Consider the following 12,912-nt stretch of genomic DNA (forward strand, 5'->3'; position numbering starts at 1 on the left):
AGTAGTGCTGCTATGAATATTCTTGAGTATGTTTTTCAGTGCATACATTTCTGTTGGTGCATACATTTCTGTTGGCTATATACCTTGGAGGGGAATTAGAATTACTGGGTCACCATATATGCTACACTCAGATTTGATAACTGCCATACAATTTTCCAAGCTTTATATTCCTAACAGTGGTATATTACAGTTACAATTGCTATATATTCTGTCTGTGAGCCCATTACTGGATATAGGTCCTACAAATATTTTTCTCATTCTTTTTGTTTTCTTACTGGTATCTCTTTTTTGGCTTTTGGGTTTTTGTTTTGTTTTGTTTTGTTTTGTTTTGTTTTGAGACAGAGTCTTACTCTATCACCGAGGCTGGAGTACAATGGCACTGGCATAGCTCACTGCAGCCTCCAACTCCTGGGCTCAACTGATCTTCCTGCCTCAGCCTCCCAAGTAGCTGGGACGATAGGCATGCACCCACCACCAGGCTTAATTTTTGTAGAGATGGGGTCTCACTCTTGCTCAGACTGGTCTCCAACTCCTGACCTCAAGCAATCTGCTGGCCTCGGCCTCCCAAAGTGCTAGGATTACAGGCGTAAAGCCCTGCGCTCAGCCTCTTAACGGTGTCTTTTGATTACTAGCAGTTGTTAATTCTAATGTAGTTCAATTTTTCACTCCTTTGTTGTTAAAGTACTTTTTATGACATGTTTAAGGAATCTTTTCCATTCAAAGTCATGAAGCTATTCTTCTATTTATATAGCAAAAATTTAAATATAAGATGTATCTTTGAAACAGTCTTTGTAGTCTCACCCAAACTGAGTATAGATCTGTTGATTAATCAAAATTAACTCTCAAATCATAAAGTGAATTTTAAGATGAGTTTTCTTATTAGCATCTTACCTGGAAAAAAAATCAACTGTATATTCATAAACGAAAATTTGCATAGTATAGGTAGTAGTTTGTAATTAAACTGTCTTTGCTTGCCATAAGATAGATGCTATTTTCTCATAATGACAGTAGGTTTTCTTATTAGTTTGGAATGCTGAACAACCTTTACAAAGTAAGAAATTATATTCATTTTTATATATCCTCTCAAAAAAAATCTGAAGCAGATTCAATAGGCAGAAGAAAAGCGAAAAGAAATGACTCCTTCTCTAGAAGCAGGACAAATTTAAAAAAAAGACATGAAATGAATCCTACTCTAGAGGTATTGCTATACAACTTAGGTTTTATATGAATGTTTATCCTTCTTTTATTCCATAGTTTATGAAAAACAAGTTGCTTTCTAATCAGCGTCTTTTAAAATGATTAATTTGATCCTACTGTTTTCTGATACATTTTTTAAAAACCAACAAATTAACATCACCCAATTAAATAATTATAACCTTTTTATTCACTTAAGCTTTAGCTTCTCTAAAATGACACAATAAGTTTAAAAAAAAATATCTTAGCCAGGTTAGCATATCTCATTAGTTTTACAGGTTCTACTTTTCCTGCTAGATTAAGTTTGAGCAAATTTAATGAAATTAAATAATCTTAAAACCAAGTGTGCTTTGTAATGATGAAAAGAATGAAAACAGCCACAAGTTAGACCTAGGATGCTTACTTTGAGGAGAAACAACGCTGACGACTGCTTGAGAAAACTCTGTTTGCAATTGGTTCTCGAATACTGAAAAGTATTTTTGGTTCTTCTGGACTGTAGAGCAGTGATTTGTTATATTCATTTGTCACTATAAAGAATAAAAACAATATTAGCACATTCAATAAAAGATAGTTAATTCGGAGAAGTACAAAACAAAAAATAGATGCTAATCCCAACTTAAAAGCAATTCTGTTCCAAAAGTTGTTTAGGAGCAATTTTCTAAGAACTCACAACACATACTCCATTAAAAAAGAAAAAGACTTATAAATGAAAATTAAATTCTGTGATTAGCCCACAAAAATGTACATCATACCCACAATATAGCAGAAATAGATACAACTAGGGGGTGGAAACCACTAACTACAAAGCAAGGAATTAAACAAAAATAGAGGAACTAGGTAGATGCACTCAAAAAAGGAACTTGAGTTGCCATATTCCCCTGCCAAGTTCTTTCCAAAATACCATATCAAAGAGTTCATAACTATAAGGTAATGGTCTTGATATAAAATGCAATCTCAAACAATGACAGGCAATGGGCTTTCCCCAATGAAACTGCCATTACTCAAGATATTTTTAGAAATCTTTGGGACCTCTAACCAAGAGGTACATGAGGATTGGCATACAAAGCACAAATCAGTTAAGGGCAACTGCACAAAGAAATCAGGCTTGAAAGAAAGTTTGAGTACAATATTAAAAAAAATTACACGGAGATGGGTAAATTCACACCTAACGGGTACAATGCACACTAACTGCCTGAGACTTATAACTTTGACTCGAACTATAATAAAAAAAACAAATTACGTAACCAAAATATGTGTACCCCCATAAAATTCTGAAATTAAAAAAGAAAAGAAAAAGCAAACAACCACAGAACAATTTGTGACATGTCACAGGGGAAATAAAAATATTTAATAAACATGTTTAAAAGAAAAAAGGTGTAAGAGTGTCAGATAACCTTAATTAATATGAAGCCTTAACTATTATGGAAGTTTCATTTGAATTACTGGCTCTTTTTAAAAAGAACTAATTTACTCACAAAAATAAAAATTTGCCTTTGTGGGGATATATCACAAAAAACATGCTAGCTCTGAAGGAAACTTCAAAAGAGTAGTTCCAGAAATGTCTATACCAGTGATTACACCACTGCCAATCACTATTACTTCTAAACAGTCAAATCTTCAAAGGAATAAACATTCATTCACTAAAACTCTGGTATGTTTATTAAGAGAAAAATCAACGACTACGTTTTGTATATACCCTTAATTTATATACCTGACATAAATTTCAGGTATATAAATTATATATACATTTTTTAAGTTAAATTATGTAATCAGGAATCAATTACTATATATGCCTAATTTTCCTTTCTTTGCTACAGATTTAATGCTAATTCAATAAGCCATGATTAACATAATCGTCTAGGTCTCAAACTGAGAGAAGAATAGAATCCATTTTAGAAAGCTGGAAGGGACTTCAGAGATCTAGTCTTGCTTTCAAACTATTTTAGGGGCAACCCATCCCCCCAATAGGTGGAAATCCAATATATAACAAATATAAAATAAACTGACATTGTTAAAATACTTTATCAGGTTCAAATGCATTGCTAACTCATTTAAAAGACAATCAACAAGAATGAGGGTATTGTGATAACTCTCAAATTTAAGCATTTGTGTTTATGGATGATAGCTGCAGTCTTATAGGTGTCAATATCTATACTTTGTGTCTATATTTTGTTTTGGTTGTATATGTTGAGAAAATCCTTACATAGGCAGGTAGATGCAACTAAAAACACATTTTTTTTTTTAACAATTTACCTTGATATTTTAGGACACTCTTCAATTAACAAGAAAAGATTTAATTTGAGGTCTACACAAAAAATGATCCTGTTAGATGAGTGGACTTCAGTCTGTTAAAAACTGCGTTTTTCAGTTTAAGAATTTAAATATTTTTTAAACAACAAAATTTAAAGAATACATTTAAAGAACCCCTAAGCACCAGCTAGATGGCTCCACTTCAACCCTCTCTTTTTACAGCTGTGGAAGTAGAGGAGTAAAGGATCACAGTCTTGCCCACAGTTTCACTGATCAACTGATCTGGCTGATCTGGGACTGGCACCTAAGTCTTTAAATTTTTTATCCATTCTCCAACAGTGCTATTTATCTTAAAGGAATCCTGAGGTAACTGGGCAAAACTAGGTAGAAGGTTAAACAGAATATTTGAATGAATGGGAAGATAAGCATTCACAGCTCGGTGAATTCCATCTCACTCAGAGGATATTAATGGCACACCAAATTTAATTATGCATTTCCTATGTGCAAGATATGAGTTTTCCTATATTTTCCTACCTCCCAAGACATGTTTGCAGTTGCCCTGCTCTGATATAAGTTATATTTTATGGTTGACAAAAATCACAATATAAAAAGTCAAACTGTAAACTTTACATTTTTTAAATACATTCAAATGGATATTAAGAGAATGTTTAAGTCAAAAAAGTGCTTTTCTAATTAAACAACTACACTTCACAGTATCATTCTCAAAATTGATATAGAACTAAATTAAACTGTTAGTGATTAATACCACATGTCACTGACCTTTCTCTACCAATTCTCTGTTCAATGGAAGACTCCAATTTCCTTGTTGTTTTGCTATTGAAAAAGAAAAGAGGGAAAGTATCTTGATCAAATATTTCATATAATAGGTAATATATAATAACATATATACATTATATAGCATACTATACTCATAACATAAACTGTAATTCCCCCCCTGCCTTATCTGTGGTTTCATTTTCCAAGGTTTCACCTTCTGAAGTTTCAAGTACCTTTGGTCAACCACAGTCTGATAATAGTAAATGGAAAATTCCAGAAATAAACAATTCATAAGTTTTAAACTACACATCATTCTAAGTAGCATGATGAAATCTCATACAGTTCTGTTCCATCATACCTGGGATGTGAATTATCCCTTTATCCAGCATATCCACACTGTATATGCTACCTGCCCGTTAGTCACTCAGCTGACTCAGTTATCAGATCTACTGTTGCAGTATGGCAGTGCTTGTGTATGCTATAACCTTTATTTTATTTAATAATGGTCCCAAAGCACAAGAGTAGTGATGCTGGCAATTCAGATATGTCAAAGAGAAGCTGTAAAGTGCTTTCTTTAGGTGAAAAGGTGAAAGTTCTCAACTTAAAGAAAATCATATATTGAGGTTGGTAAGATCTACCATAAGAACAAATCTATCTGTGAAATTGTGAAGAAGGAAAAATAAATTCATTCATAGTATGCATAGGATTTGGTACCAAGGTTTCGGGCATCCACTGGGGGTCCTGAAACATATTCCCCGCAGGTAAGAGTAGACTATTGTAATAGCTGTTTTGATACTCACCTATACTTAAAACATCTTCCACAGCCTGAGTTGCAACCCTGTTAATATTGAATGACCTAGAAACAAAAATCACATTATTCTTTCTTGTTCTAATTCTAAAATCCTGCTAAAAATGAAAAGGTATAATCTACTTAATATATAAATAACTCTTAGAAATTACTGAAACAAGTTATAAATGAATAGAGTTAAAAATTGATAAATAATATATCGGTAATAGGTAAGGAGAAAGAAATATTCTCATACATGGGTAGGAATACAGAAATTGCCATTGGAAAGCAATTATGTACTATCAAAATTAAAATGAATATATTCTTCAATCTAGTAATTCATCCTAAAATATACTTACATATATAGTACACAAAGATATATGCAAAAATATTTACTGAAGCACTGTTTATAACAGCAAAACAACTCACATATATATCCATGGGAAGCTGATTAAATAAATATTACAGCTACTCACTATATTAAAAATAATAGGACTGTATGTGCTGAGAAAGAAGGATAACCAAAATATTAAGTTAAAATACAAAGAGCATTATGTAGTGTATATATTATTTCCCTATTTTATTTTAAAAGAAAAAAACTACACACATATATATGGCAGTTGAATCTGGAGACTAGTACTAGATATAGGGAATGAAAGAAAAGGGAGACAAGCTTTTCACTATATACCCTTTTGTACTTTTTAACATATGTATTTCTTTAAATTATAAAATAGTTTCCTTGAAGGTGAGAAATCTTTTGTTTACATGTATGATGCCTCGCTTAACCACTTAAGCATTAATACAAACATGGATACCTTTTAAAAATAACTCTGTCCTGGGGTCTATAAAAATTACTAAGAAAAGGGTTTTTTTTTTTTTTCTTTTTAAATTCTTCCAGGTAATTTAGAATTCTTCTACTGCCTTATAACCTTCATATATGACCTGAATAGATAATCCCAATAAATAGGAATAATATAACGAGTCAACACAACTCTAAATCTAAATCACTGACTTTTAACTTTTTTGGCACAAAGAGATACTCCCCCTATACCGTTTAACCCTATGCCCTTCATGTTTGAAGAAATGCAAAAAAATTTATACTCTCTTTTAAGAAAAATGCAGATACATAAAACTTTACACTAAAATTTTAAGGTAATTCTCAGACCAGACCCCTGTGCTAAAAAATCTAAAATGTGGTCCATGCTTATTCCATTTTCACGATTATCTGCCCCCAATTTCACATTCCAACCATACCAAGCTCACTCCTACCTCTGTACCTTTGTTCATACTTACTATGTAGTATAAAGCAAAATACTTTCAGTTTCCTGACTTTCTTACTGTTTAGTATGAGGTCCACAATACCTATCTCATTAGTATTACTATTACACACTACAAAATATAAGGCACTACCTGGCTTGTGGCAAGAAGTCAACATTGAATGAAAATGTCAAAACCAAGGGATACATATGAGTTAAATTCTAATTCCTCTAAACATACACATTATTGGATTTGGATTATTTAGGAATTCTCATTATTTTAAATCTAAAACTCATATACAAATAAACTATGTTTATTAGGGTTCTATTGAACTAAAATATATAGTTAAAGGGCAAAAGATTTTAGTGACCAATATCTCCTTAAAATAAAGACAATTTAAGAGAACAGAAGTCTCATAAGAACTTGCTCTAATATTTCTAGAACTATGACTTACTAAGGATACTACAAACCAACCCACACTAAATTCTCTGAATTAGAGTTAGATTAAGATTAATTACTGTGGTTGTAACCTGGATCTCAGCCAATTCACTCTGCCTTCATGAGTAGTCTAAATTCTACATAAAAGACAAACTACTATATATGCCTAAGCAAGTGTAAGCTAGCATAAGGTAGCTTCTTTCTTAGGTCTACAATTTTCACCATTATAAGAGTTACCCATTTGAAATAAGATAAAACCTCGGCTGGGTGCGGTGGCTCACGCCTGTAATCCTAGCACTCTGGGAGGCCAAGGCGGGTGGATCGCTCAAAGTCAAGAGTTCAAGACCAGCCTGAGCAAGAGCAAGACCCTGTCTCTACTAAAAATAGAAAGAAATTATCTGGCCAACTAAAAATATATATAGAAAAAATTAGCTGGGCATGGTGGCACATGCCTGTAGTCCCAGCTACTGGGGAGGCTGAGGCAGGAGGTTGGCTTAACCCCAGGAGTTTGAGGTTGCTGTGAGCTAGGCTGATGCCACGGCACTCGCTTTAGCCCGGGCAACAGAGCGAGACTCTGTCTCAAAAAAAAAAAAAAAAAAGATAAAACCTCTACTAAAGACAACAAAATTGAAAGACAAAATTGAATATCATATCTTCATCAACTACCTACTAAAACTCCATCTCCTACAAATACTTTCTCTTCCTTAATGAAGTCTGGCAGGGCACAATGTATGGAGGAGGAGGATTGGGAACAGTCTTAAGGAGAAATTAACCAAACAAATGGAGATTCTACTCTGTAGTACTTCTCCCAGCATATAGAGTAAATCATGTTCCACACTGGACAGAGAAATGAGATAATAATGGGACAATTCAGACACTTGCTAAATAATATGACTCTTATATCCTATCTCTTGTGGAAGAATTTCTGAAAATGGCAAGATAAGATAGCTATTCCTTAAACCTATTTTTTTTTCCTGGACATATGGTTAGGCTGTATTTTCTAGTCCCTTTTGCCATATAGTCATGTGACTGAGTTCTAGCTAAAGGAATCAGAGTAGACATGATAGACAACACTTCCACCCTGGCTCATAAGCCTCCCATAGAGACCCTCCATGCTCTTCCTCCTGTGGCACAGCAACATTGGGAGCTATGTTTAGAAGATGGTAGAGCCACATGATGGAAGGAGTTTAACCACTTGGGGGACAGCCACCCGCCAGCTAGGAACATCCATTTCAAACAGTACAAGAATGAGAAACTTACATTGTGTTAAACCACTGAGATTGGGGGTTTATCTGTTACAACAATTATTAGTTTACCTTAAGTTATACATTTCCACATTTCATACTCCATGGAAGGACTGAAAATGTCATGTAAGAAACCTCTCCGTATCAAGAATTAAAATAAAAAGAAGAGAAAAAGAAATACACTATCATAATCTATTCTTTCCAGTGATTCCTCAGAGGTCTACAGTTTAAAGGGAAGTCTAGAATTTAAATCCAAACTTCACCATTTATTAGCCACGTAAGCTTTGGGCAAGTCAGTTAACTTATGAGACTTCTTATACTCTACTGATGAAAATAAAATCACCTACCTCCAGAATATGTGTGAAAATATAAACAAGATAATGTAATTAGCTTGGAACAAAAAAAAGTGCTCAGAGATGACAGTGTTAGAAAATAAAAATTACTAATGTATAGATTGCTTTCTCTCTATACAGCTTTCTCCCAGACTCTCTGGCTTCTAGGCTTCTCTTCTCTCCCTGCATTTTCTGAAGAGAAAAGGACAGAATATGAATGGGAAATGCAATCATCAAGAAAGAATCATCAGTCAAGAGGCCACACTCAAAGATCCAGAAGTCCACATGTGGCCTTGCCAAGGCTGCAGGTTCCTCATCCCTGGAACAAATTCAAGGCAAGCAAGCTGCATGGGGCTGAGCAGAGACGAGACTGAGTAACCAAGGTGGCAGGGATAGGATATCGTTAGTCAGAGAGAGCTTGGTACTAAAGCTCAGGTGACTTTAATAAGCAAGATGGCTGACATTCTAGTCTAAACCATACTTATTCAATGCAACATCAACACAGGACTCAACTATAGGGTGTGTGTGGGAGGTGAGGAATGCTCTAAAAAGCTGCCTCTAGTATAAGCACTATTTCACTAAGGTTAGCAAATATCTTGATAATTTTTCAATACAACCTAGTGACTGATCCTTCAACTGTGTGACCTCTATAGACAGGTCAGAACCCCTCTTCCTCATACATTTAAAAGCTGACCTTCCCTTGTGAAGCAGCACAAGCAATAAGGTCAGTGAAAAGGGCACTGGTTTTACACTCAAGCATACTGTCCTTTTTTCCCAGTGCTGACAGTGACTAGTTGTGTGACTTTCACCTAAATATTTATTATTCTTGCTAACCTTCAACTTCTCCCTTTATAAAATGGGGATACCGCTACTTTCTTTCAGGATTTCTATAAGGATTAATGTATAAAAAGTACCTAGCAGAATACAAAGTAGCAGGGGCTAAATAAATGACAGCTTATGTTACAATGCATAAAATATAAACTTACAATATCACAGAAGTTCAGAAGATAAAGTAATCTTATTATTTTATCTGTTCCGTTTCCCTCATCACGCAAATAAGGAAATTTATAAATGGTTGCAAAGCTAGTTAGTGGTTTAGCCAGATTTCTTAACTGCCAGGCTACTATTCTTTTCAGTTATACCACTTTGCCCCTTTTTATGGATGAGAATACTGGGTAAAGAAAAGGGAAACAATCTGGGAAACTATTTCTAATTCTCACTCTAGTTTTCAACAAGTAGTATATGATGTTCAGTAGGAAAGATGCTATCATGATAAATAAAAGCTGTTAATTTTAACATTTTCAATTTTATGAGATGGTTACAAAATGATTTTGTAGCATGTTAGAGGATTAAATTTACTTTTTCAAACAATTATTGGAAAAGTCACTTTAGAAATGTATTTCCTCTCACTGACCTTCAGGAAAATGAGATATTAACCTATCCCTATCTTTTTAAGTGATACTTACTTTTTCCAAAAGATTATTTGGCTAAAACTAAGATTTTTTTAAAGATGTAAAGTTACTTAGTACTTATAAATGAAATGGTAGGATGTCTGAAAATTACTTCAAAGTAACATAGGACATAAGCAAATAGGCAGGGGTACAGAGGAAACAAGATTGAGCACAAGCTGGTAGTTACTGAAATTGGCTAATGGGTATGTGGGAATTCATTACACCATTTTGTGTACTCTTATACATATTTAAAATTTTCCACAATAAGAAGTTTAAGAACTCATGCTGAACAAGTAGGAAATAAAACTCTAAATTAAACTATCGAAACTTAATCAGTTTGATAAGCACTGTTTTAGCTGTATTTGTGAAAATGTAGTCATTTACTCAAAAAATATTTGAGTGAATATGTATTAGGTACTGTGCTATGCAGACAAAAAACTAAACAGGGGGGGAAAAAAAGAAAAAACCTCTAATCACCATATCAAATCCCTAAAGTTGCTCAAACTAGTTGGGTATTAGCATATTAGATAACCAATAATGTGATAAGTACTATAATAGTACTATGAGAAAAAGTGCTGGGGAAAGACAAAAAAGGAATTAATTCATTGTCCTTATGAAAAGAAGTGAGTGTTAACAAAGATTTGCTAAGGAGAATGACATTTGAAGACTGGATTTTTCAGCCAGTGGATAGAAAGTGGAGAGTGTTCAGCCATTCATAGCAGGAAGAAGTTGCATTGAGCAAAAACAAAAAGCCAAGCGAGAACAAAGAGTGTGTCAGGAATTGCAAGTAGTTGTGGTGGCTCTAGTATAATGATCGGTGGGGCTAAAGGTAGGGCAGGAATAAGGCCAGTAAGGTAACTAAGGTCATATTTTAAAGGGTCTTAAATGGCAGACTAAGCAATCTGAACATAGAGGTCAATGAAAGTTTTAAAGCAGAGAAGAGATTTAGTCAGATTTATTTACATTTTAGAAATATTACTCTGTTGGTAGTGTGAATGACAGCCTGAAGAATAAAAGGTGAGGCACAAAGAATATTCACTAGAAGGATGTGGGTTTGGACCAAATAAACAGCAGCTGAAACTGAAAAAGGTAGGCAAAGAAATCAGAAGTACAATTAATGGGATTCACAGACTGCAATGTGTAGAGGGGAGGTATGAAGAATGAAAGACTCAAAGGTAAAAGCAAGGTTTGAGAAGTTGTGTGCATGAAGTCCAAGTAAATAGTGATGGTATTAAGCAACACAGGGAACACAGAAAGAAAAACTAAAGATAATAAATTAAAGTTTTAAATGTGTTGAATTTGAAGTACTACTAACACCCTGTCTAGTAGTAATTTTAGAATGTGGGTTTGTACTCAGCAGAGAAGATATGTTTGGGTGGCATCTGTATGTATGTCCTAAGAAGTAGAAGAGACTACCCAGAGGAAGGTTATAGAATAGACAGGATACCCAGCATGTCCCACGTTACCTCCGGTTAAGCCTGTAATGCACAAACCTCCAGCCTATTTTTTGTATCGTACCTTGTATTCATTTCCTCACTATTATTTAAAATATTTTTTTACTTTTAAGAAATGCATAGCCCCACACCACTTCTCATTTCATTTTATTTCCTTACAAACCTAATAATGCTCAATAATGATCAAATAATGCCCAAATCCAGCCTGTGGCTGTAATCTAAGAAGTCAAGACAGGACTACTGGACTCATGTGAAACAGAAACTGGGCCAACCTGCATAACACCAGGCTACTTCTTCAGTATTAGAGGTTAGATGCACCAATATGAGTAACTTACATTACTTAAAATATTTCACAAAATTTGATAAGCAACATACCAAGTTACTCACCAGGCCTTTGATCCTGTTCCAGTACACAAATTGAGCCCTGAACTCTTCTGTTTTTCCCATGGACCATCATCAACTGAAATCTCATAGTAGGAAGCCCTGTGAATTGAGAATATAAAACTGTGTTTCCTGCACTTATGGTTCAAGGTAAATAAGACAAACATAGTCTTCTTCAGAACTAATGAAATCTAAGTCAGTCAAGCTTGACCAAGAAATATCTGGCTTAGTAAGCACACACATCATGGTGCTAATTCCAATATTGATTAAGTGGAAAAGTTAGAAGGAAAAAAAATTTCTGCATGTCTACATGCCTTTCTGATCTATATGCTCCTTTCTATCAATACTTTAATATTTCAAACAGGGGCTTCTTGCAAATTTTTACCTAGCATTGCTGCTATAGCCCTTATGGAGTCTAACACATACAGAGCCTCATTTCAGAATCAAAAAAAAGAAAATGTCATTCTTAAGTTAGTTTTATTCTTGGTAGCCAGGCCTTGATATAGCTAAATCTGTATCTAATTCTTCAAGTTACCAATGGTTTCTGCTAGATTCTTGTTGCTTAAATTATATGTAACTTTTGAATTGATGTAAACTAACAGATTAGATAATAAAGCTGTAAAGAAAATTCTCAACCAATACTGGGTTAGTTGACAAAACTAGGAATAAAATTAGAACTATAATTTCTTAAGAGATTTACATTTCTTAGAATACTTCATAAATATGAAATCAAATGGGTTTTCTAAAACCAGCAAAAATGACACTATTCTTTATGAATGCATAAGTGATTTATAACTATTCAAAGAATTTTTGAAATGTGCAAAAGCCTATTTTGTAAATTCCATCTTAAAATAATGGTATCACTGATCAACACTGGATTATTTTTCTCTAGTAAATAAAAAAGTTAAAATAAACCCTTAATAAAATACAGCTTTTCAAAATAATGACAGTTATTAGACATGCTTGAAAACACTAACCAACTATAGATAATTTATCTTATTCTAACCCTTTCAATTTCACCTGTAAGCTCTTAATTTCTGAACGTTTTACATGATATACTCCTTTTCACTTTTTCTCTAAAGTCAGCATTCCTTGTAAAAGATAGCCTGCCTAATCACATTTAGTCTGTTTCATAGCTTTGTTATATCTGCCTAGAAAATACACATTAGGAGCCTAGTATGTACAGACAAGCCAGCCAAATCCAGAGAAATGGCTGCTACTACGCCAGAATCAAGTAGAAACAAAAGAGATTAGAGGTAAGTGGGGAGTGGGTAGAAGAAGCAGAGGTAAAGAGAAAGAATGGTCAGGTGAGAGATGCTGAGCCCAAAACAATGAGCAAATTTAGTG

General features: G+C 33.9%; 1 protein-coding gene across 3 annotated transcripts in view; it reads right to left on the bottom strand.

Annotated features, from left to right (window-relative positions):
- Positions 1–12,912, bottom strand: part of NADK2 (NAD kinase 2, mitochondrial) — a 45,628-nt gene that overhangs the window by 2,939 nt on the left and 29,777 nt on the right. For all 3 annotated transcript variants that reach the window (XM_045565825.1, XM_045565826.1, XM_045565827.1), the window contains 4 exons: positions 11,572–11,667; positions 5,022–5,077; positions 4,225–4,278; positions 1,598–1,721 (listed from right to left, as the gene is read on the bottom strand). In XM_045565825.1, coding sequence (XP_045421781.1) covers positions 1,598–1,721; positions 4,225–4,278; positions 5,022–5,077; positions 11,572–11,667 — 330 coding nt within the window. The remainder of the gene's footprint in view (positions 1–1,597; positions 1,722–4,224; positions 4,279–5,021; positions 5,078–11,571; positions 11,668–12,912) is intronic.

This window comes from Lemur catta, chromosome 12, assembly GCF_020740605.2.
Source record: "Lemur catta isolate mLemCat1 chromosome 12, mLemCat1.pri, whole genome shotgun sequence".
Classification (NCBI taxonomy): domain Eukaryota; kingdom Metazoa; phylum Chordata; class Mammalia; order Primates; family Lemuridae; genus Lemur; species Lemur catta.